Source organism: Actinia tenebrosa, unplaced genomic scaffold (genome assembly GCF_029948245.1).
Source record: "Actinia tenebrosa isolate PJP-AT-01 unplaced genomic scaffold, QUT_ActTen_1.0 PGA_scaffold9__36_contigs__length_13948895, whole genome shotgun sequence".
NCBI classification, from domain to species: Eukaryota; Metazoa; Cnidaria; class Anthozoa; order Actiniaria; family Actiniidae; genus Actinia; species Actinia tenebrosa.
In genome coordinates, this window is record NW_028292586.1 from 2,828,313 (window position 1) to 2,853,282 (window position 24,970).

The following is a 24,970-nucleotide window of genomic DNA, read 5'->3' on the forward strand; positions in this document are numbered from 1 at the left end:
CTTATTGTTAACCACGGAAGATTACCCATTTTACGATGCTGAAGGTGGTGTAAACGACTTTGAAACGATGGTAACGTTCCTGAAGATTTCAGTGGGTAGGCAATCATTTGATGTAGTAGTAAGGAATATCTATGGGGATACGATGTTAAAGCATACGTCGGGTAAAGAGGCCAGGGAATGGTTAGCAGGACCCAATATGCGATATTGGCCGCAGCAGTTAAACTTTGCTGTCTGGGCCGCCACTAAAGGTTGTGGCGTTGCCGCGGATATGTTTCACGTTCCGATCATGCGGTTTCACGTTGCCTTTACGGTAAGGAGGTTGTTGAAGGAGCTTAACGTACCTTTACCGGGAGATAAGGCATTTAATCCAATGAATAATCGATATAACGCCGCAGCCCTAGAAAGGTTAATTAATGAGTTCAAACCACAGCAAAGAGACTTTCGTTACAAAGAGGGTAAGACGCATGGCCTTGGCATCGTTTACGTTTGGGGTGCCAACGGTGAGAAGCCGGCCGATTATGGGCATCAGGAATACCCAAGTAATGAGTTAGAGTTCGGTGATATGGGTGGTGATAAGAGCAATAATTCATTGATTACCAGAATCCAATCGAACTACCTCGGCACTTGGGATCCATTCGTGTTGATGAAAGGAAAAGGTTTAAGGAACCTAGCCAGGATTAACCGCAGCATTGAAGCATTTGTGTACTGCATCTTAGGAGCGCAGGTAAATACCCGCAGCCCCATCGTTGGATCCCAAGGTGCTTCGCGGGAAACGCAAGAAGAATTCCTAACTTTATTTGAGTCAGCAATAATAGAGAACGACATATCCAAGTCGGTGCAGAGATATCAATTAGCGGTGCAGCAGTCTAAAGTGCGACTGGATTACGCTTTGTCGCCTGGTTGTTGGTTAATGCCGAGTAATTTGGTCATCAACGCCCATTCCGTTGTGGGTTATAACAACAAGCTGCAGCGAGCTACTAAGGATATGAAGTTTGGGGTGAATGACGTGAACTCTGACACTCTTAGGAACATTCCTCACTTCGTAGAGAAGCCAAAAAAGTCACACGAAGCGAAGCTACCCGTAGTTAAGAAACCATCAAAGAAGGCCCATGTTATGCCTACGATACCCGAGGAATACGACCATAACTTACTAAAAGCCGGCTTAGCCACCGCGGGTGTTGGTCTGAGCTATTATATATGGCGATGAACAACCCCTACGTAGCTGGAGTAGATTGTGTTTATACGACTTACACAGGCGAGAAAAAATACAACCAGGCATCTTGGGTTGATGTCACGGGCATGTCCGTGAATTTGAATTACTCAGGGAAGAAGTTAATCCTTTGTAGTATTTGCATTGGCACGAGCAGTCACGCCAACGTGGGCTTCAGGTTCCTGGATGACAATGGCATACTGCAGCCTATGCGCACGAAAACGAACAACAGGGTGCCTGCGCATTTTTCCGTAGAGCCCAACCCCAGCAGCCTTGAAAATCATTCCGTTTGGACTTTACACATGGTTGCCGATTGCCACGGGAAGGTAAAGCTGCAAATACGCGTAGACGATACGGGAAAGGTCACGGTAAATAGCATAGAGGATCAAAGAGATTACGTTTATAATCACAAGAGCATCAGCACTCTTACGGTGCTTAGTCTCTAGAAGCAAACTATGTTTGCTGAAGTATATGAATCCACATGCGAAGGAAGATTGGTTCCTTCATTACTTGGAGGAGAAGGACTACGTGAATGATAAATGGTTTGATACCGGGCTGTGGGTAAAGGTTGGAGGCCTGGGATTAATCATGTGTACTATTAGTACTTCGACGGGGTGGTCGTGTAATGTTGGGTTTAGGATCGTTGATGAGAGTAACCGACCATTACAGCCTTACAGAAAAAAAGACAACAATAGGAACCCAGTTCATTTCTCATTTGAGGCCAACGGAAGTACCCCAGAAGATTTGACGCCCGTAACTTTTCACATGATAGCTAATTGTCAATATGCGAAGTTACAGATTCGCCCCAGTGATAAGATTACGTCGGGCGCCGATGCCGGGAAGCTGGGTCGCGTTCGGATAAATGCCGCCCCGACTGATGCCCCTTCGACGGATGCCACTTGGAATCATAAGCCCATTAGCACCATGAGCGTGCTGCCGCTAGTTCCGCATTATCAAGGCGGTGCGAATACTATCTTTACTTATCCCCAGTCGAGGACGCCTCGGGCGCCCGACGACGATAAGCCACCAGTAATACACAAGGATAAGATTAACCCTTCATCTTCTTCAGGAGTACCACTCCAATAGCGACGACCAAGATCCAAATGTTATTCCCCACGAACTTTAACAGTTCGCCGCCGGCCCTAAGTGCCAAGGAAACAACCGAACCCAGCAGCCCAGGAAGACCGGCTGCCATCTTTTTTCCCAAGTCCGTTAGTCCACTGCCTAATTTCTTTACGCCCGCGCCTGTAGCCTTAAGCGTGGATAGGATGACTCCTACTACGCTCGAAATAGCAACCGCAAATGCCAGCGGAATACCATACTTCACCAGAGCTCTTTTTACCTTTTCCTTGGTGGTAAGCCCCAGCTCCTTTTCCAGGTTTTCCTTTTGCGCTTGTAATTCCGCGACTCTTTCCTGAAGGGCTTCTAATTCCCTTTGTGCTGCCTCCCTTTCCTCTTCGGGACGAGTTTGGTCATTGATTATTTCCTGCTGCCGCTCTATTTGTCCCTCCAGGTCTTCAATAGCCTGATCTCTTTGCCGGATTTGTTCCTCCTTAGCATTGATTTCAGCCATCAACCGTCGCCGTTCCACTAAAGAGCCGGCTATGGTGGTTTGCAGGTTATCGGTATCGTCTTTAATTAAGTCTAACTCTTGCAGGGCGAGGTTAAGAGCCCTTTGGGTTTGGTTTCTTTCGCGACGAATTTTGGTTCTTTGGTCTACCAACTCCCTTATTTCTTGATCTTTGAATTCGACCTCCCTTTTGTGTGCGTCGGCAAGCCGCTGGTTTTGCTTCATGTATTCTTCCTCCCTTTCTTCCAGCGTTTCCCGCAGCGCTTCCGTTGAGGTGCCAGAGCTTTGAGCTTCTTCTAAGTCCCTTTGTGCTTTATCTCTTTCGCGCAGGGTTTTATCCAACTGGTTTCTCATTTCTTTCATTCTTTCATCTTGATGGGCGGACTTCTTTTCAGCATCAGCGAGTAGTTGACCTTGCTTTGCGTACTCTGCGTCTCTTTTTTCTAACTCCCTTTGCAGCTCCTCGGCGCGCTTTTCGATTTCAACCCTTTCGGTTAGGGCTCTCAACCTTTCTAGCATGCTTCTAGTAGCACGCTGAAAGCCTCTTAATCTCAAGACGTCACCCCTAACGTTGCCCTCCTCATCAAAGAGGTTTTGCGGTTTTGTCCAGCGGTCTTTGTCGGGAAATCTTAAGTCTTGGACGCTTATGAGGACTTTGTTTCCCTTTTCCGTGAGCCTTACCTCGTCAGCATCAAAGTTGTCGTAGCGCAGCTCTAGCTCCTGCTTTGCCCACTCTACGGTTTCCCGCGCGGCTGCTTCATCTATGTTTTGAAGTTCCAAGTACTCGGGGACGGGGCTGCCGCGGTTCCTTGATTGCCACATGCGATTCAAGGCTGCCTTGAAGCTTTTCCACCTATTGCCATACTTGCTTATCAAGGCCATGTCGTAGACTAGGGGCTTGGTATCCGCGTCCTTAATCCATGCATCGTATTCTTCATCGTTAATATCGACTTGGCCTTCTTCGGTAAGGGGGTCAAAATCCGTTCCTTCTACTTCCATTATATATGATAAGCTCAAAGTTAAATCCCAACGTATTACCTAAGCAGGTTGGCGGGCTGAAAGCAGAACGCACCTTTCACCGGGTTACATTCACACCTTCTAGCGCAAAGCCAGGGGAAACCCTGTACGTAGGCGTACCCCGCCTAACGGATAACCTAGTCTTAGTACCCGGCACCCTGGCTTTAAGGTTCGACTTAGCGGTGCAGTCAAGCCCCACAGATGAAAGGATTATCGTTAACAACGTGGGCCGCAACATCGTTTCTAAGATGCGCGTAAAGTTCGCCGGGGAATCCTTGCTGGACTTAAATAGGTACGATCTGTATACCACGTACAAAGACTTATGGTTAACAGCATTTGACCGCGCGCAAAGGATAGAACAAGGAATTGGTAGTGTCATTCTACGTAAGGTCCGCACACCTACGAAAACGCAACCTACTGACGGCAGCGGAGAAACCGCAGTGGCAGACGCAAAGCGAATAAAGACCGCCTATGGTAGCAAGTATGTCATACCACTGGACTTTGAAGTAATCACGAATCACGGTGTGTATTACCCAAGACAGTTATCCGAGCTACAGTTTGAAGTAACTTTATCAGATGCTAATAACATCATTGGTGGGCTAAGCACTGCGCTTACCACGACAACCCCCTATTCCGTTACCAACTTAGAGCTACAGTACGAAACGGTATACAGCGAAGAGCTGGCCCGTAGCGCTGGCATGGAATACAGCTCCGGGAAGGCATTCTTATACGACCACGTAGTGATGTATAAGACGTTCAGCTTCTTGGATAAGACGGATGAGGTTATCAACCAAAGCATTAACCTCCCCCGAAGAAGTCTCACGGGGTTGATGCTGGTGTTTGCTAAGCCCTATGAGGCTGGTAAGCGCGACTCCGAGGCCTTTCACAACCCCAACATTACTAACGTGGGGGTCAACATAAACGGCGTTCCAAACAAGGTCTACTCCCAGGGGATAAAGCCCGCAGACGTGTACAGAGAGGCCATGCGCAAGTTTGGCGACCAAATTAGCCCCGAGGAATTCTTTAAGGATAAGTATGCGCTGTGGATTGACATGCGCACCATTAACGACGAAGACCTACATGGCCAGGGTTTACGTCTAGTAAATACGCAGGACGGCATAACATTGGAGATCAAACGCACCAAGAATGCCTCCGCGGGCGACGGTGATAAGATAAACTGCTACGTCTTCGTCGTGTCTGACGCGCAGTTAAGCGTAGAAATGAATCAGCTAAAGAGCGTTGCCTACTAGGACGGCTGAGGAATGAAGTCGTCAATGTTAAAATATTTCTTGAATATACAATGCTTCGCGTATTTGAAAGCAACGGTACGAAACTGCAAGTCGTGCAAGGCGATAAATTGTACTTCAAAGCAAAGGAAGTAGCGGCCGCATTGGGCTACGAACGCCCAAAAGATGCAATTAAGGTGCACGTTCGCGATAAATACAAGGTAAGGCTTAGCGAACTTAGAATGGAGGTGAATCGCCTCCCTTCCAATTCACACCCACATTCCCTGTATGTGAACGAATCCGGATTGTATCAGTTGATATTCTCCTCGAAGATGGCAAAGGCAGAAGAATTCCAAGATTGGGTCCTCGAAGAAGTCCTACCCGCGTTGAGAAAGACGGGTAAATATGCGATGAACAAGCGCTTCGACGGCCCAAACAAGTTAGTATTTAAGATCGAAAATGAAGCCGACCTGCATGCAAAGGTAGTCGATTACATGCGTAGGTTTTACCCTGAATTCATCATAGCACCAGGCCTTGGCGAGCTGCAGGATTCAGACAGCAAGCGAATAACCTGCTGGCGAAAAGGCTACCAAGCCGGCCAGCCAGACCTTTTAATCCTTAACGCCCATAAGAAATACCGCGGGTTGTGTATTGAGTTGAAAACCCCAAAAGGAAACGGCGTCTTATCCGCGAAGCAATCTAAGAAAATCTCACAGCTTGATGTAAATGGTTACCTAACTATGGTTAGCAACAATTACGACGTCATCTGTCGTGCCCTGATGGATTATGCGGACGGCATTCGTATTCCCTGTAAGGGCTGCGTAAAGCGGTTCAAATCCTACGCCACTTTGAAAACGCACCTAAAGATATTCCATAGGTATAATGAAGCTCAGCTTGACTCACTGGCGTGATCTTGCCCACGGTAAAGCATACGAAATAAAAAATTACGTCGTCTTCGAAGACATCGACCGTTTACGGTTAGTCCTCAAAGACTTAGAAGGCAAGGAATATTCCCTTTGGGCGCCGGATTGCGTGCGGTACGTAATTCAGGGCGAGGAATTCACCCACTTACGCAGCTATGGTAAGGTAAATGGCCGATGGAAGTTTGACATTGAAAGAAGAGTCACTCCATCTCCTCTTTGTAGTTAAGCGCCCGCTGCGCTTTAGGATCCGCGGAGCACCAATGCCCCACAAAGGATCCTTCGGAGAATACCCTGTCGCAATGAAGGCAGGTGTATTTTTTACGCGGCGGCTTACGAGGGGTAATGCAGTCGGCAGGTAGTTCGCAAGTAATACAGTCCATATATTGAAAGGGTAATTAGAATGCCTCCCAGAAAGGCAGCTGCGTAGGCTAGCATATACCTTTAAAAGGGGTCCTTATTATTAGATTATGCAAGCGCCCTTTAAAGGGGTCTTTATTTTTATTTATTATTATTCATTATCCTTAATAATAATAAATAAAAATAAGAATGGGATTTGAGACTCTTTGCGCAAACCCTACTTTACTATCTTAAGCCGCCTACTAATCATTGCGGGCTTTCCTTGCCGCCTCATTGCCGGCATGCCAAGCTTCGAAGCGATCTAAGTACTCCTTGAAACCGCCTTGGCCGTCATAGAGACACTGCCAAACATGTTGGTCACTTCTTTGACAGCCGCAGCGCTCACAAGTTGCCTCCCAATATTCTCTATCCTCCCACCTTAACGCCTTCGACGCAGTCAAACTCCGCAAAGCGCTGGTCAATTTCCTTCTTCCGGCGCGTTAACTTCCTTTGGGTTTCCTTTGGGCAACATCGTGCAGCAACGTCGCCGTGCTCCTCGCAAGCCACGCTCAGCAGGTCGTAATTACCGCGGCACCGATGTCGATGCCATTCGTCGTTCTTGTCCTCCTCGCAGCGCTCACATACATTCTTTAGACAAACGCGGTTATCCACGTGGTAATCCAACATTTGCGCGCTGCTAAAGAGTCGATTACACTCCTTACAACGCCTTTCGCGTGCCTTCTTAGCGCACACCTTTTTTTCAACGTGGTATTTTAACATTTGCTTCGAGCTGAACTCCTTGTTGCAGTGCACGCACTCCATATATAATAAGGATTTAATAACCACTATAAGGGATACCGCATGAAGTCCTTAACAGCCAGAAACTATTTCAAAAGTGTCTCAGAATGTTGACAATAAGGTTAAATCTTTGTTAAGGATGCCCGGAAACTATTTCAAAGAGTGTCTCAGAATGTTGACAATAAGGTTAAATCTTTGTTAAGGATGTCTGGAAAGCCCGTAATGGTTAGTAGGCGGCTTAAAATAGTAAAGTAGGGTTTGCGCAAAGAGTCTCAAATCCCATTCTTATTTTTATTTATTATTATTAAGAATAATTAAGGATATTTAATAATAATAAATAAAAATAAGGACCCCCTTTAAAGGGCGCTTGCAGGATTCAAAATAGTAAAGCTAAGACACTCTTTGGAATAGTTTCCAGGCATCCTTAACAAAGATTTAACCTAAACGTCAACATTCTGAGACACTCTTTGAAATAGTTTCCGGGCATCCTTAACAAAGATTTAACCTTATTGTTAACATTCTACGGGGGATATCGCATGAAGTCCTTAACGGACTCCTTAGCCCAACCGGCCATCGTCAAAAGCGCACCAAACCTTTCCGCGCGCTTCAAGCCGCACATTTCATCGTACAATTCCTGCACGCGCTCTTTTAACCGATCGATCTCCTCCCTTTGCATTTCTATGGTGTCTCTTTTATCCTTTGCGTCGCCGGCAATCCTTCTTACTGCGTCCACTGGGTCCATCGTATATATAATGGATCCGAACCATATTCCCTGCAATGCTCTGATAGTAGGACCCACCGGCTGCGGAAAGACCCAGTTCGTGGTAGAGCAGCTATTAGGACCCTTTAGATACCGCTTCGACTACATAGTGCTATTATGCCCCACCTACGTGAATAACCGCACCTGGACGGGCATAGGAGTGAAAGATGACGACTTCTTTGTAGATATCTTAGACCCTAACGAGTTATCCAGCCATTTGAAGTTCTGGCATAAGCAATTCCCTAAAGATACGCAGACGCTCCTCATATTGGATGACATTGCCTGCGGGGACGACGTAAAAAAGCGCACTTCCGAGCTCGTTAAACTCGCCTTCAGCGGTAGACACGACAATATCAGCGTTTGGTTGCTTTCCCAGCAGCTTACCAGTGTCTCTAAGCCCTTCAGGGAAAACATAGGCTCTCTCGTAGTATTTTATACTCCGAGCCGGAGTGACCTGGAAACCATCTTAAGCGACTACGGCGGTGAGATAAGCAAGGAACAGTTACACGAATACATGCGGCACCTAAAAACGCACCAACATTCCAAGATGATCTTCTCTTTGAGGTTTCCGTATTCCATTAACATATATGGACATTGAGCAGCTCTTAGATGAAGTCCCCGCGCAGCTAGATGAAAGCAACCTCAAGGAACAACTTAACATCCTTGTGTCATCTGGGAAGTGCAAAGAAATGATAGGCAAGGAACTTACCCATGAGCAAGTTAATAAGTTGTCAGAAGAGGAAGTTAAGAAGTTCCATAAGAGGTACGAGGCCGCCCTTGCAAGTAAGACCACGGACGCCGTAGCAGACTCCGCTATCCGACTTGCGACTAAATTGCTTGGACTTGCGCTGCCCATAGACGACGTGGAGCAACTGCGGAAGGACATAAGAGATGACTATGTCATATCCCAAGAACTTAAGATAACCTGCGGGTGGTTGTCTTTGAAGTGCGGTAAGTTAATGGCAGTCGCCTCTGCGGCACTTCACGTAGCTCAGCATGTCGACTTGAAGGAGGTACTAGGTTCCTTCGGAACATCTTGGAAGGACTTCAAGAAGGATAGAGAAGTCGAAAAGGTCTTCCAGGCGGCACTTGCTGAGGTACCTGATCAAGTCGCCTCAAGTACTTAGTCAAGTCGTTGTCAAGTCATTACCAAGTCATTGTCAAGTCGTTGTCAAGCCATTGCCAAGTCATTGTCAAGTCGTCATCAAGTTACTTGTCAAGTCCTTCAAGTCCCTTAATATAAGATGAGTGGCACCGAAGAACAACCACCCGTAGAAGATACCAAGATTACCAAGGCTAAATCTCCAGGCAGAGTCGCTGCCGGAAAGAAGCTCGCGGAGATGAATAAAAAGAACAAGGCAAAAAAGGAGGAAAAGGTGGAGGAAAAAGAAGAGGAATCCTTTATTAATCCTGGGTACGTCATTGGCGCGTTAGGAGTTGCTATAGCAGCAGGCAGCCTCTACTTACAATGGCGGGCTACGAAAAAGGTAGAACCACCAACATATCACGCGCCCGTGCACGCACCTGTGGAGGTTAGAAAAAGTAAGATCCCTGAAATGGAGTAATAACCTTCTCGCTCTGTAATATAATGTCAACCGCGTTATTGAAAACTGTTGAAGAAGCAGCTATTATTACTTCTATTGTTGCGGGTATTGGTTGGGTAGGTAAGAAAGTGCTCAAAGAAGACTTTACTGAAGACCCAAGCAAGAGCTTCGCTAATTTTGCTAAGATGACCGCTGCCGTAGGCGGGGCTATCATGGCAAAGAATTACCTACAGAAGGAAAAGTACCTGCCTAACATATAAATGGCTAGCGTAGTCGTAGGCGGAGTTATTGCAGCTTTAGCATTCACTGGAGCTAATTATGGTGGTCAATATTTGGATAGATTAGTTAGAGGTGATCGCAGCGGAGATTTGGCCGCCGAAAGGAAGAGACACGACTTAGCGCTGGAGAAATATCAGCGAGACGTGGCGGCTTGGAATGAAAAAAGACAAGCTTACAGGGATTGGTTGGACAAGAACTACCAAGACAAAATGCAGGCGGATAAGAACTTCGAAAATACAGACTACGCCTTTAAGCTCTATGCGCAGGCGCATCCCGACTTTAGAATGAGAAAGCCTCAGTTCAAGAATTACTACCAGCCTTCTAAGAAACAAAAAGACAATGAGTTGGTCTTCGTAGGAGTCGCAGGGCTGGCGGGAGGCGTAGCTTTGGCGTATCTAATATAATGATCGTCTTTTTGGAAAGCGATAAAAATAACTTTACCACTTATTTAAATCCCCCCATTAAAGCCCATAAGGTTCGGTTGGTTAGTTGCTCTTTGTACAATTCTTGGTATAACCTGATTAGGGGCATAGTCACTGAGCATACAGGAGGATCTAACTATCAAGCCGTATTGCTGCCCGATGGACATTATACGCCAATCACACTGGCCAAGGAATTAGCAAAACACGGTTATACTCTCACCACAGGATTGCCGCACGAAATGACCCTCAAACATAATATGTCAAATTATTCAATGACTTTTGGAAAGTCTGACCCATTGGGATCTTTATTATGTGCCTCGGGCAAGACAATTACCAGCACAGCCATACCTGTGAAATGGAAAGTCGCATCCTCTTACGAAGTCTATTGCGATTTAGTCCATAGTTACAACAATGGAGAAAAGTCTTCTCTTATGTCTAAGTTCCTGCCCAAAGGTAATCCATTCGATCTGGTAGAATACACTCCCATTTCTTTGAGCTATGACTTGTCTAATTTGGTAGAAAGCATAAACATCACCATTAAGGTGGACGGAAAGACGGTGGATTTTAACGGACGCAAGATCAATCTTGTCCTATCCTTCGCTTGAATCAAGCGAAGCGCGATTCTATTCATATAATGGGCCGCGTAGAGGACAAACTTAAAAGGATTTACTATGGGCCCGAAGGCTATTGGAAAGGAGCGTCGGCCATCAAGAAACTCGCGACCGCGGCCAGGGTATCAGATGAAACGGCTAAGAACTGGTTAAAAAAACAAACCCTCTGGCAGGTTTATCTTCAAGTGCCCAAGTACATTCCCAGGCCCAGCTTTACCGTAAATACCCCTAATGAAGTTCATCAGGCGGATTTGCTTTTCTTGCCGCACGACAAGGTGAGAAAAAAGACCTATAGATACGCTTTGACCGTAGTTGATATCGCAAGCAGATACAAGGACGCCGAACCCATAACCAGCAAGGATTCTGGGGAAGTCGCAGAAGCCCTAGGTAGGATTTATAAGCGCGTCTTGAAATGGCCTAAGCTGCTGCAAGTGGATGCGGGGACAGAGTTCATGGGCGTGGTTACCAAAACCCTGAAAGACCACAGCACTAAAATTAGGAGAGCCGAAGCTGAGTACCACAGGGGTCAGAGCATCGTCGAAAGATTTAATAAGACCCTGGCCGAGCGTCTCTTTGGGTACCAGTATTGGAAAGAGCTGGAAGATCCCTCCAAACGCAACAGGGAATGGACTCAGAGGCTCCCCCAGGTCGTCGCGGCTTTGAACAACGAGGCGGCCAGGGCTACGGGGATAAAACCCAAGGATGCCATAAAAAAGAAACACGTGGAACACAAGTCCTTCGTCAGAAGTTCGAGGGCGGTCTTCCCCCATGAAAAAAAATTAGGTAATGTCACAGTCCGATATCTCTACGGAACGGGTGAATTAGAAGGAGGATCCAAAAGAGCTACGGATCCTAATTGGTCTTTGGAAACTTACCAGATCCGAAGCGTAATAGCTAAGAAGGGTCAGCCCATCTTGTATTATCTTCACGATGGCCCCACACGTGGGTTCGTCATGGAAGAACTGCTTATCGTGTGATGTCCGAATGCTATCGTATGCACTCCGTCATCACACATCCATCGCTTACCGTCAAATGCAGACAGTGACACCTTCTCCTGCGTGACGTTATGTATCTGATGACCATAGCTGCGCAGGCTGTTCATCTTATGCCGCTGTTCCTTGCGTGTTTGTAATACGTTGAGGTAGGACTCGTGCGTAATGTCCTTCTTAACCACGTACTTTTTTACGCCTTTAGCTTTCTTTTCTACGCCGTCTAACTTTAGCACGCTGTACATCTTTGGTTTCAGACCCACGTACTCTACTATGGGTTTTCCTAACATTTCGTCTTTCATCTTCCCAATTACCTTCTTATTCTTCGCAGAGTAAAGGAAGTGCTCCTTCGGGTAACCGCTGGTGTCGTACTCGTCTATGTCGGGGAGGCAGTCTTTGTAAACGTCTTCCGTTTGCACTTCTAGAATTAGGGAGTCGGTGTCTGTGTACAGGAGGCGACAGCGGTCTCCGTACTTTGGCTTAAGCTTATCGTAGTAGAACTCGTACATAAGCAGCTTCGATAGATCCAGCACCGTAAAGCCTGTGTAAACGGGCTTGTTTAGTAAGAGGTTTGCCCTTTTCATGTGAATCACGTAGAAGTTCAGCATTTCTACGTATCTAACGAAGCCTGGCTGTGACACGTATGCTTCTGCTTCCTCTTTGGTGCTGACTATTTTTACGCTTACGCGCTTGCGGATGTTCTCCATTGTCTTTCCGAACACGCTGTTGTTCATCAGTTTGAAGAGGTTTTTCTCGAAGTCATTTTTCGCTGCGGTACGCTTTTGCGTGTTAAAGTCAATGTAGGGGCGCATCCAGGGTTCCTGCGTGAATTTTAGGACTCTGTGGATCTTCTCTACGCGCATTCCGTGTCCCACGTAGAACTGCAGGTTGCGGTAATGTACCACATACTTCTTCTTATCCATCAGGTTCATAGTTAGTTTCCTGTACGGTTTGTAACCAGGGCACATTTGCTTTTGCAGCGGACTTAGCTGCTTAAATGGTATCTCTATCGCTTCTGGTGCTAAGGGGAACTCATTGTGTTCGTCGTGCAGGCGCTCTGGGTACTCCAGATCCACTTCTAAGACGTAACCCTTGTCTTCCTCCTTTCCTACCTGCATGTAGAAGTCTATCGGCTTCACTGGATCCCATTCGAAGTCTCTCACAGGTAGGTACTGTGACATTGCCCAACCATAAAGGTTATTCGCATCCAGGTAGTAAATGTATGTGGTTGGTTTCTCTGGGTCGTGCTCTACTAAGGGGTTGTTTGCGCGGGCGTAACGTCGGCTGGGTCCGCATACGCCGCCACGAATACCGTCTTCCATAAACCGATACATGTCGTACTCCGTTAGGAGATCCAACTGCGCATTTGTCTTCTTTAACAAAGCACTCCAGCTGAGCCCAGGAGCCGTGTAGAAATTAGCGGGATCCAATCCGTAATATTCCATAGCCATCTTTCTGAAGCTTTGGAAAACGTCTGCAAGCAGCACTACGTCAGACCTTAGGTAGATGTCGTGGTAGTCCCCCATGTTCTCACAGGAGTACTTTTCCCACACGTCTAACGCATGCTGGTACTCCTCATCCTTTATACCGGACTCGTTTAGGGTGCTGTAGAAGCGATCTTTGGGTGGTAGGGACTCTTTGAATCGATCCCAGGAATCCATGTATTCGTATGGGTAGACTCCTTTCCTTTCCGCGCCATATTGACTGGAAATGGGAAAGTTGGTGTTATACTTTACGAGGTTTGCTAAGGAGTCCGCCATAAACTGCTGCGAATCTAAGAACTTTAGCTTACCCACAGTTACGGACATGTAGCGCTCTTTGTTGTTGGGTATGCATTTGACGTCGGAGCCGTCTGTTCCTTGTAGTAGCAAATGGGAGTCGTAACCGCGGAGGTTGTGAAAGAACACCGGAATCTCCATGTCTGGATTTACTTTGAAGTTTATATTGCATTTCCAATGAGCCGCTCCTCTGTATTTACCAGTGATGTGGCAGTGATCCCTAACCTTATCCACATAGAAATCCTCAACAAATGCTTTGTGGCAGTGAATGCAGTGCGTGGAGGGCTTTCCCGGCTTCTCACCTTTCTTAGCATACTTCCCGCATTTAAAATGAGCTTCTCCTAGATACTTTCCATCTTCATCCCACGCTTTCTTGGCTCGTCTTCCAAACTGAAGAAGCGTATGTTGACAAATGTGGCATTTTTTTGCCTTGTTAAAAGCCTCCTGGTTCTCTTTGGTAAATTCCATCTTCTTTGGACGTCTTAATTGTTCTCTAATCTCCCCCTCCTCTTCTCGCAATGCTTCTAGAAACTCATTAGCTGCGTTCTTACCTCGGTAAATCACAGGAGGGTTTGCTTTACCGTCTGATTTGACTACTATGTAACCAAAGGAGCAGATCTCGTGTAATCCTACCTTATTCGTGGCACCACGTTTCTGCTCTTCCTTAGTTATCAACGCTTCGAAGTCTGCATATATCACGTAAGGCACTTGCATCTGCTTTTGATGGTCTGCGTATGAAAGCTCTTTGTTGGTGGGTATCTGGATCCGTTGCGCCACTTCTTCGACTCCGCGGCAGATCTCATCGTGTTTCTTTAGGGTATTTAAGGATGTAAATGACAGCAAGCAGCAGTCACAGAAGTACTTTTTGCCTTTGTGCTTAGTATGTCTGTAGAATAGTCTGCTAATGTGTTTAACCCATGAGTAGTGTCCGCCGTGGTAGAATAAATGTACGCGCTCTCCTTTACTTTTTGACAGAACTAACGGTACTATCGTCTGCTCTCTGACTCCGTAAACGTTAATTGCTAAATCGTTTATTTCCTCAAATATGGGGATGTCTATCAACTGCATGGGAAATTCCACACCATCCCACTCTAAATCATCTGTGGGATACTTACTTGTCCTACAGGGATCCTTCTCTGCTGGATACAGTGCAGACCTGATTGCCCACATAAAGCATCGATTGTCTTCATTCTTCACGTTTACAATAGCCTTCTTCCTTTCTACCCACGTTGGTAGCGGTACGTAACTCCCCCCTCGTATGGGTACGTACCTTGCTATACTTATCTCTATTCCTTCAACCTCCTCTACTGTCCAACCCGATCCTTCTTTCGTGTAGTTAGACAGCGACTCCATTATTGCTTCTAAGGCTTCACTGAGTGACCTATCCAGATTCGTGGATTCTAATATCACTAACGACTTTGATCGCAACATTGCTGTCGTCATTACCTCGTCTTTTGACAAACTTACTTCTACCATTATGCTCGCTTTCAGGGCTCCTAATTCTTCTATGCCTTTTCGGAGAGTCCTTTTAACCTTCCTTTCTGACTGACGCCAAAACTGTCTAACGTCAATCTCACCGTTACCGGGTATTGACACCGTGCTGAAGTTGCTTTGGGATTCCATCTATATAATAGGAAATATTTTATACCTAATACCAAGCACTTTTTAGGTCGTCGTAGTCGTACTCACAGTCCTGACAATGCCAAAACAATTTAACCTTAGTCTCAAACTTCTTACCACATCCACAATCATAACTGCTCATACACTTCGTCTTCATTTTCAAATGCTTTTTCAAATCCGCTTCTTTCTTAAAAGTTCTCTTACATTCTTCGCACTCCATATATAGACTAACATATTTAAGTGCGCTGTTGCCCTCAACCACACTTGGAGTGGGGGTCGTCCGTAGGTGGATTTTTGACGCGGGTCTTACCCCGTGTTGAGATTGCGCTGGAACCCCCATTCCCTATACTACTAATAGTACTAATTAGTACTAATTAATGTTCACGGATTTAGTGCAAACAATAGAGTGACCAGAGTAAACCTGTGAAACTTTAGTAATACTAAATAGCACAATTTCAAGCAAATTCCATTGTTTTCTATTGTTTAATTAGCACTATTTTGTACTATTTAGTATTTAGTGTTTCACGGATTAATTGTTTTCACTCTAGTGCGTGCACTATATTTTTTCTTTCATACTAAATGGAATGGGATTTTATCTTTGCTGACTATAACCACCGTTTGACTGCGACTTTTGGAAATGGTTTCTGAAATTACATGCTTGATTAGCTCCAACAGGAAAGGAGCCCCTTTGAACGCCAATCTTTGTTTCTACGTAATCAGACGTAAAAGATCAGTCAATAACATTACTAGTGCAACGATGAAAGATTAAAATCACTTCCTGTTCTTTTGTTTCCTTTGAAGAGGCAGTATCAAAGTCCACTCACAGGTCTAAAAAAAGCTCTGTTCACGTGCAGTTGGGCTATAAACACGTGCTTATATATGGTCATGGCCAATGATCGTTGCATAAATAAATCGTATCGTGAACCATTGTAAATATTATTGAACTACTCTTGATTACTGAGGAAAGACAATTTGTTTTTTTAATGCATTTTGTCACAAAGAGATCGGCTAAATACACTGCCGCTGCGAGCTGTTCTTTCCTTTCCTTTGCCCAAAACTAAATGTTCACGTAGTTGGCTCCAAAACTTAGATTATCTAAGTTTACTTTTAAATTCCTTTAACGAACAGTTTCAAGTATCAGAGGCATCAGAGGATATTTGAACGTCATGGTATTCGCTAGCAGCCTTACAAAGATTTCTAGGCTACCACGATCTCTTGTAAAGACAACACGTTGCTTGATAACGGTGTTTCGTTTTACACACGAAGATGCTTCGAGACCTCACGTTAAAGTGCCGGATTTTGGCCAAGAATTCAGAGGAATGGATCCATCTTTTCCATGTCTAACTGAGCTTTCTCCAAGGTAAGAACTAATACAGCTAAAACAGAATATTTGTACGAATTTGCACAAAAATAGTTAACGTGACATATTGTTTTGGTCGTACGTAAGGAGGCTGTTACGTGTTTATACAAAAAGCATGTGCAGGATTCTTGAATACCCTCAGAAATAGTCACGTATGATTTTTTCGTTTTTATTTCCTGTTGAAGGTTTAACGTTGATATATTACTCATATTAAGGACAAACTGTAATTTGGTGTCTTGCTGGATGGAAAAAGCCATAATACAGAATTATAGATTATGCTCAAGATAAAGATAAAATGACTCCCAGTTTATTAGCCCCCTCCCTCTCCCCCTCCCGTCCAAAAAAAAAAAAAGAAAAACATTGGTGTCCCACCTCAGAATCCACATATCCCCGATTCCTTTTAAATGCACAAGGGGCTATTTAAACTAATGTGGCATTTTGCGTTGTTTTTCAAGCTCACATCACCTCATGCCAGATCATCTTGCCCACTCATACTTATCATTTAAGGTCACTATTGTACTTTTGAAAATCTATGTGACCTTGGGCTTAAAATTTAGTCATTCTGGTTGATCGTTTTATGACAGTAATTATTCTCATGTAACATAAGTAATCCTACAGTTTTCGATGTTAAGATGTTGTATTTGAAGCCCACTGATGGTTGTTTTGAAGGGTAGGGTGGGATGACGCATTGTACATAGATATAGAGAAGTTGGGCAAGGACTTCCTCAGATGGCAAAGTTATGAAGACATGTAAAAGGGATAATGGATAGATGAAAATACTAGAGGCCAATCTGGGTAACAAAATGAAAGGAAAGTGCAGTGGACGAACATAGATCTTGAGAAATTGGGCAAGGAAGTCCCCCTCAGATGGCGAATGATCAAGGCATAAAAGGGATAAGGAATGCATGAGAATACTAGAATTGTACATGTGGGTAAAAATAGAGAATGGAAATCATGGGGGTCTAGTAGAATATTAAAATAATGTAAAAACTGGATATATTTATGTTTGATGTGTTAGAAATACTGGTAAATAATGATAATTTGTAAATATTATTCTGGAAGGTTGGCCTCACTGGTATGTCTGATAATTTTTTTTGAAAAATCTGTGTCATGCGGAGTGTAGGGGTGAGAGGATGGTTTACCTGGGGTTAGCTGGGAAAGGTAGTTCAGCATTATATATATGTCTAAAGGACACTATATTATCTTATCTAAAGCACACGGCCAGTGCACACATACTCTCTTTTTATTTCTTCATATCCAAAATAACAGTTATTTCACTCGTACTTTATAAAAAAATATATTGTAAAACTTGCTAAAAATATAATAATATTCCCATCCAATCCAATCCCATTCCATCCATTTCATCGACTCAACTATATTCATTTTCCATTTCCCATTTTGTCCAATATATGATACAGGACCATTTCCTGTCGGCAAGGGAAGGTGGCTGGGGAGATTTTTTTGAAAGGGTTCATTAGGGAATTGTCATGAATGCCTTTGTAAGTTAATGGGACATTTGAAACTAAACTTTATTTCTTTAATTTTTGTTTTTGAAAATTCCAAAATGTTGAAAATCAAAATTTAAATTTATCGTGCAGCTTTTCAAAAAAAAAAAAAAAAGCATCTGCCTCTAAAAGTTTGTTGATATTTTGCTTTAAATTATTCAATTATTGAAGATGGCAAATTCAAGCGTTTTTATTGGCTGGATTGGATCACGTGTCGTTAAGTACAGACCACAATGTCGTCACTCCGTGCATTGTTTGAAATACGCCATGCACGTTTATCGTGAGTTATCGGCTCAAAAACCTATATAGACGATGGAAAATAACGATCTTGTAGTAGTAAAACTTCCAGAAAATGAACGATTTGTAGAAATAAATGATGATGGAGAAGCTGACTTCGTCGACGAAACAGAAGCAAATCCGAATTCTTCAAAACAAACTCGCTGGGGAGTTTCAATATTCAAAGGTAAAAATTCGTCAACACAAAGCAACCGGTGAAATTTAATCTCATAGAAATGAATGAAAACATATTGTTTTCGTATTGGTAAGAATAAAATTGGAGGTTAGAGTTTTATTTCTTTTGGTTTCAGAATGGTTGTATAAAAGATTTCCATCCGAAATTCTTGAAGAACTTAATGAAATCACTCTTTCTGAGCGGCTCTCGGTATTTTATCAAGAACTGAAGCTCAAGTGCAACCAGGACAGAGACTATAGTCGCTCAGCTATCATCTCTATCAGAGCCGCTATAAACCGGCATTTGACGTCTAAAGAAGTCGGAAAAGAGTTCTCGATTATTAGGGATTCTACTTTTAGATTGGCGAATAAATCTTTAAATGCGAAACTGAAGAAAATCCAAGAAAATGGGACGTGCGCTGTTAATCATCATAAGCCTATGCGACCTGAAGACATCAGGAAATGTTTTCAATATGGGATCTTCGGTGAAAAAACACCTATTTCTCTCCTTAGAGTTAACTGGTTTAATATTAGTATTTTCTTCTGTAGAAGAGGGAGAAGGAATTATCGAAATCTTAAGAAAACTAGTTTTGTGTTCAAGAAAGACAACGACACCGAGTTTGTTGAATTTAGCGAAGACGAAAAGGCCGAGAATCGAAATTGTGGGATAAAATCCGAAGAAACGGATTCCAAAATGTTTGCAACAGGAACTGAACACTGTCCTGTGGCATACTTCAAGAAGTTTCTTTCAGTCTTGAATCCTGGAGAACCCGCGTTATTCCAAAAACCGCGGAGGAACTTTGTTTACACTGATGCAGTTTGGTACGAGAAGTCAGCGCTCGGGATTAACGCACTTGGCGGGATGATGAAGGAGATTTCCGCTGCTGCATATCTAAGCCAAGCTTACACCAACCAAAGCATAAGAGCCACCTCTTTTTCCGTGCTTGGTAAAAGTGGAATCCCGGCCTATCGTGGTAGGAAAGACAGCTCTGGGAATCGCAACGAAGGGAGTGACGATTTTGACTTCTCGTGTGTAGAGAGTACCCCCTTATTGGGGGAACTGTGGATGGTTGTCACATCGGCTCCGTTATATAAGCCCATACTGCCTAAGCCGCCAATGGATGTCCTTAGTCAAGTCCCCAGTCAGGTCCCCAGTCAAGCCCCCAGTCAGGTCCCCATTCAACTCCCCAGTAGAGTCACCACCCGAGTCACCAGTCGAGTCACCAGTCGAGTCCACACCCAAGTCCCCCTGAGTCAAGTTCCTAGCAAAGTGATTATTACTACACCAGCAAGGCAAGATAGATATTTATTTTGAAGAGAAGGGGGGAGGGGTAGTAGGGAATGTCTTGATATAGAGGCTTTGCACCATCATGTAGGCACCCATGACAGGATGCAGGAACAATTGAATCCGGTCTAATCTAATTTACATGTGAAAGAAATCAGTTTCCTTGGGGGGGGGGGGGGGGGGGGATGGAAGGCTCCATTGTCGTGCCTCCTGTCATGGCAACCTTTTTACTTTAACTAAATTTTATGATCATGATAGTAATTGTATTGTTTATAGAATTTTATGATTGTTTTTTATTCATTTTTCATTCTCGGTGTTCTTTGATTCCTCTATTTATTCATTCATCCATTCATTTTCTCTGAGCTGGTTAAGCACTGACAGGGATATTATGGGTGGGGGTCATAAAGACAGGGGGGCATGGCTGGGGGGGGGGGGTACAAAAATTCAAGGTTACAAAGGACGAGAACTTTAAGATTCATCTAATGAAGTTGTTATAATTTTGTATTTTGAGGTCAGGTACATGTTTGTCTTGTGTGTGTGTATTGGCCTAGTTTGGGGAAGGGGTAGTTTTTATTTTTGTTGTCTTATCATTCTCTTCTATTTTATTTATTTTTTCTTAAAAAATGAACAGTTACTTTGATATTTTTGACAAGAAATTATAAATATATCACAATAATTATAATAAATTTGTTTCAATGGGGGTGGTGAAAATATTCTTTTAACCCAAGGTGCTTCTTTACCTAGTCAACTGTTATTGTCAAATTTTCTAGATCGAAAGAATCCTTTGGCGTGGATCCAGTATATAACACAGTCAACACAGGCTACAAAGTTTTTCAGTATAAGCAACCCTTCTACTTCCAGTATAATAAAGGAGTGATACCAGAGATGACGATAGCGTATGAGACCTGGGGAAAACTGAATGAGACTAAAAGTAATGTGATTCTACTGTTTACTGGCCTTTCACCATCTTCACATGCCAGGAGTCATGAGGTGGGTCTGTGTGATGTATGCAAATTATATGACTTGAAGATCTGTATGGATATTTACCCTTTAGTTTTTCTCCTTCCAGAAATCCTATGACATTCTAAATTGCAATTTAATCTGTGAATTTACCGCTGTGCCCTGTCTTAGATCAGTGCAGATGTTTTTCAGGGTTTGATCTGTGAGTTAGCCATGCCCCGACTTAGATCTGCCCAGAGGTTGTTTCAGGGTTTGATCTGTGAGTTAGCCATGCCCCGACTTAGATCAGCCCAGAGGTTGTTTCAGGGTTCAATCTGTGACTTAGCCGTGCCCTGACTTAGATCTGCCCACAGGTCATTTCAGGGTTTGATGAATATCGAAGGTTCTTTTTTAAATGATGAGTATATTTTTTACTTGTAGGATAATCCCAGCGAAGGCTGGTGGGAAAAGTTTATAGGGCCCAGCTGTGCATTGGATACTGATAAGTTCTTCATAATCTGTTGTAATGTAATTGGTGGCTGCTATGGATCAAGGTAATAATAATGTAATGTTACCATTGTATGTTAGCTTATAGCTAGGAACGAAGGGGATGCAAGAAAGGGGGGGAATGTGCATTGCATATTTATAAATGACAATGTAAAGTTACCATTGTACAGTATATAGAATAGAATAGAATAGAATATGAATATATGGAAAATAAGCAAATGAAGGCCTAAACCTCATTTTCGAATAAAATTTTTGCTTTGGGTTAACACTTTGATTCCACTTTCATCAGCCATCTCCACTTCCAAACGAGTTAAACTTTCTGAATAACAAGATTTTAGCCTTGTACAACAGCCTTTCTTCAAGAAATGGTTTTTGGTGCTCACTGCTTGAATACGAAAAGAATTCTCTCTTAATACTTGCATTGAACATGCTTCATAGGGAGATGTTGTGGTTTGTCATTTTTACTTAGAACTACTTTGACATAAGGGATGTTAGCAGAATCAAAACGTTTTTTTCTACGTATATTTGATATTTTTAACACCCAAGCTTTTAGACCCCTTGGCCCACATCAGGGATTGAATGAAATTATAAACCTCAAGGATGTTTCATCTGGTAGAAAAGTTGATTGAACATTTTGCACAACAATGAGAATTCTTATTTGCTATAATATCTTTATCATAATCTTTCTTTTTTTCATTTCATATTTAAAGTGGCCCATCCTCTATAAGTCCTGTTACAAAGGAGGTAAGTATCTTATATTATGGAATGCTCAAATGGAGCTGTCTAAATATAGGAATTTTTGCCCATATCCCCATTGAAATATATTTTAAATTGCTACAACAAGATAATGTCTTAAATTAAGAATTACATGAGGGTCATTAGGTTATTTAACCTGCAGCTTGAGGGTGCAGGGCGGTAGCCATCAGTACAGTTGGTCCTGTTTTAACAGTACCACTTTACATCCAGAACCATTTAATTTCCCCCTTGAAAAAAAAAATTACAAAAGTAAATAAAAAACCCTTTTTTAAAAACCGGACCACTGGCTGACCACTAAGTGGTGGCTACAGCCATTGAGAGATTATATATTATTTTGTTTTAGTATAAAATTATAATAGTTAAGACAATATAAGAAATAATAATTAAAAAAAGAAAACCAGATTTTATTTATTTTATATTATTTCAAATTTTTCTCTGTTATATATATTTTTGAAGCCATATGCTACAACATTTCCAGTAGTCAGTGTGCAAGACATGGTTAAAGCACAGTTTTTACTCTTGGATTCACTTGGCATTGAAAAAGTAAGTGTTGTTAATTTAAGGATATCATGCTCTCCTACAGCACTGTCTGGAGTCACTTGTGCGGATTTGATTCTCAATCGAACCACAAATATGTGAGTTGAGTTTGTTTGATGTGTTGTTCTCTCCCTTACCATGAGGGTTTTCTCCAGATTCTCTGTTGTTTCTCTCTCCGTAAAAATCAACATGTGAGTTGAGTATTGTGTATTTTGAATAGGGAAAATGGTAGTGTGTGAAGCAAACCTCACAGAAGATACCTCACAAGAGTTACTGGGGTTAATGGTTGGAAAATATGAGATTTAAGTTAATGTCTAATATTTTCAAACATTTGTTAATATATATAAACACAACACACAAATGTTTATTTAACAAAAGTTATAATTTTGACTGATAGCTTATGGATTTTTTTACAATTTTTATCTTCAGCTACATGCGGCAGTAGGCTCATCATTAGGTGGCATGTTATCTCTCACTGCAGCATGCTTATACCCAGAAAGAGTAAATCGGCTAGTGTCGATATCAGCATGTGCACAGTCCCACCCTACATCCATTGCAATGAGATATGTGCAGCGACGAATACTTATGAGTGATCCAAACTGGAACAAAGGGTTTTACTATAACACTGGAGCTTTCCCTCGTCTTGGAATGAAACATGCTCGGTGAGTTATATTAAGATGTTAGGGAATCTTACAGTGGCATTGTAAGAGTCCCAGAGGTGGGGAGAAGGAGGATGCAAACTGGAACAAAGGATTTTACTATAACTAGAGCTTTCCCTTGACTTGGAATTTGAATGAAGCATTTGGGTGATCTTGAGTTCCATATGAAAATGTTAGGAAATCTATGGTTACAGTAGTACTGAGAGTCCCAGAAATGAGGGGAGGGTGACAAAGTGATTAAAACTGATACAATGGGTTTTACTATAACACCATTTTGAGCTTAATGTTAATAACAAGTTAATGGAATAACAACACACTCAGTGAGTTGTATTCAAAAAGATGCTAGAAAACGTAATTTTGTTTAATAGAGAGGGGGCTCGGCTGCACACAGGGTTGAAATATTATCTCACATCTAGATAAAGGGAGAAATGCCTCCTTGCACAGCCAATCAACATTGAGTAATATTTACTGACACATGAGTTTTAAAAATAAACTATTGTGTGTTATTTGGTACAGTGAGGTGGGAACAATCACTTATCGCAGTGGACCAGAATGGGAAGAACGATTTGGCAGAAAGAGAATTGACCACGATGCTGCCGTTGAACCAAACTTTTGTCCAGAATTTGAAATAGAGAGCTACTTAGACTATCAGGTAAAGACTAATTTTTTTGTAAATTAGGAGTAGATCCAGGAGGTTGTTCTGTGTTGCAGTACCGGATAGCCTCCTAACACCTAACACTTTTTTATTATTAATATGCGTTTGTCAAGTGGTGCACATATAATATCCTTATACATATATACATATTCTTCACTCTTCACCCCCTAACAAATTCCTGGATCCACCCTGTAGCTAGTAAGAAAAATAAATTTAAAAAAAATTATTTCTTACAGATTAAAATTATTGATGACCCACAAAAAATTTTTGGTAGAAATTGGAGATTTTAGAGAATTTCTTGTTGTTGTTCAGTGTTAGTGTTATGGTTGTTGTTGTTGTGGTGATGATAGTGGTGGTGGTGATGGCAAATGAAATAGAGGTTTTTTAGAATGGATTTTTTTTTCTTTTTAGGGAGATTCGTTCTGTGTAAAATATGACCCAAATTCTTTGCTGTACATATCCAAGGTGAGATGAATGAATGAGTGAGTGAGTGAGTGAGTGAATGGATGAGTGAATGAACGAATGAATGAATGAAAGAGTGATTGAAATTGATGATTTTTTAATATTTATTCACTAGTGTAATCACTCCTTTATTTTTAATTTTGAGATAAGCATTCAATTTGTAATGACTTGCTTTCATTAATAGTACTGCAGTAACTATATTTTTATCTAATTCTCTTTCTCGTCATGTTTCACTTCTCAACCACCTAATGCAGATCTAGTTATCACAATATTTTAAAAATCAATTAATGTACCAAATGAGGGATTGGATGAATGAATGGACAAACAATGATTGGATTACTAAATGTATGTTAATTCAGTTTGTTCTCATGACATTGCAGGCCATGGATTTGTTTGATCTTGGTGAAGGATTTGACTCCTTACTTGATGGGGTTTCGAGAATCAAGTGCCCAACACTGGTAAGTAGGGCCCATTCATCCACAAAACCTACACTGATGGAGCAAAAGTTCTATAACATTTCCTGTTTGTTGACACAGGTTCTTGGTGTTCAATCCGATGTTCTTTTCCCAATCTCACAACAAAGAGAACTTGAAAAACTGCTACAAGACTCAGGTGATACATTACAAAATAGTCTTGCATAATTTTTTGAACTATTCAGATTATAGTATTGGGCTCGACAAAATACAGCAGGCTTGAAAAAAATATCCATACGTATTCCACCCTAAAATGTCTAATAAGATCTATATATGTCATGCGTGTTAAGAAATAAGCC

At 42.6% G+C, this 24,970-nt stretch overlaps 1 protein-coding gene across 2 annotated transcripts in view; it reads left to right on the forward strand.

Annotated features, from left to right (window-relative positions):
- The first annotated feature begins 15,973 nt into the window (after positions 1 to 15,973).
- LOC116290115 (uncharacterized) overlaps positions 15,974 to 24,970 on the forward strand; it is a 63,019-nt gene continuing 54,022 nt past the window's right edge. Inside the window, exons 1-11 of one of the 2 annotated variants that reach the window (XM_089024434.1) lie at positions 18,142 to 18,411; positions 18,536 to 19,691; positions 20,454 to 20,673; positions 21,064 to 21,176; positions 21,840 to 21,873; positions 22,342 to 22,428; positions 22,852 to 23,084; positions 23,598 to 23,733; positions 24,148 to 24,201; positions 24,579 to 24,656; positions 24,735 to 24,810. In XM_089024434.1, the coding sequence (XP_088880560.1) occupies positions 18,261 to 18,411; positions 18,536 to 19,691; positions 20,454 to 20,673; positions 21,064 to 21,176; positions 21,840 to 21,873; positions 22,342 to 22,428; positions 22,852 to 23,084; positions 23,598 to 23,733; positions 24,148 to 24,201; positions 24,579 to 24,656; positions 24,735 to 24,810 (2,338 nt within the window). In that variant the 5' untranslated portion in view covers positions 18,142 to 18,260. Of the gene's footprint in view, positions 16,444 to 18,141; positions 18,412 to 18,535; positions 19,692 to 20,453; positions 20,674 to 21,063; positions 21,177 to 21,839; positions 21,874 to 22,341; positions 22,429 to 22,851; positions 23,085 to 23,597; positions 23,734 to 24,147; positions 24,202 to 24,578; positions 24,657 to 24,734; positions 24,811 to 24,970 lie in introns of those variants that run through there. The other variant, XM_089024435.1, reaches the window with a different exon arrangement.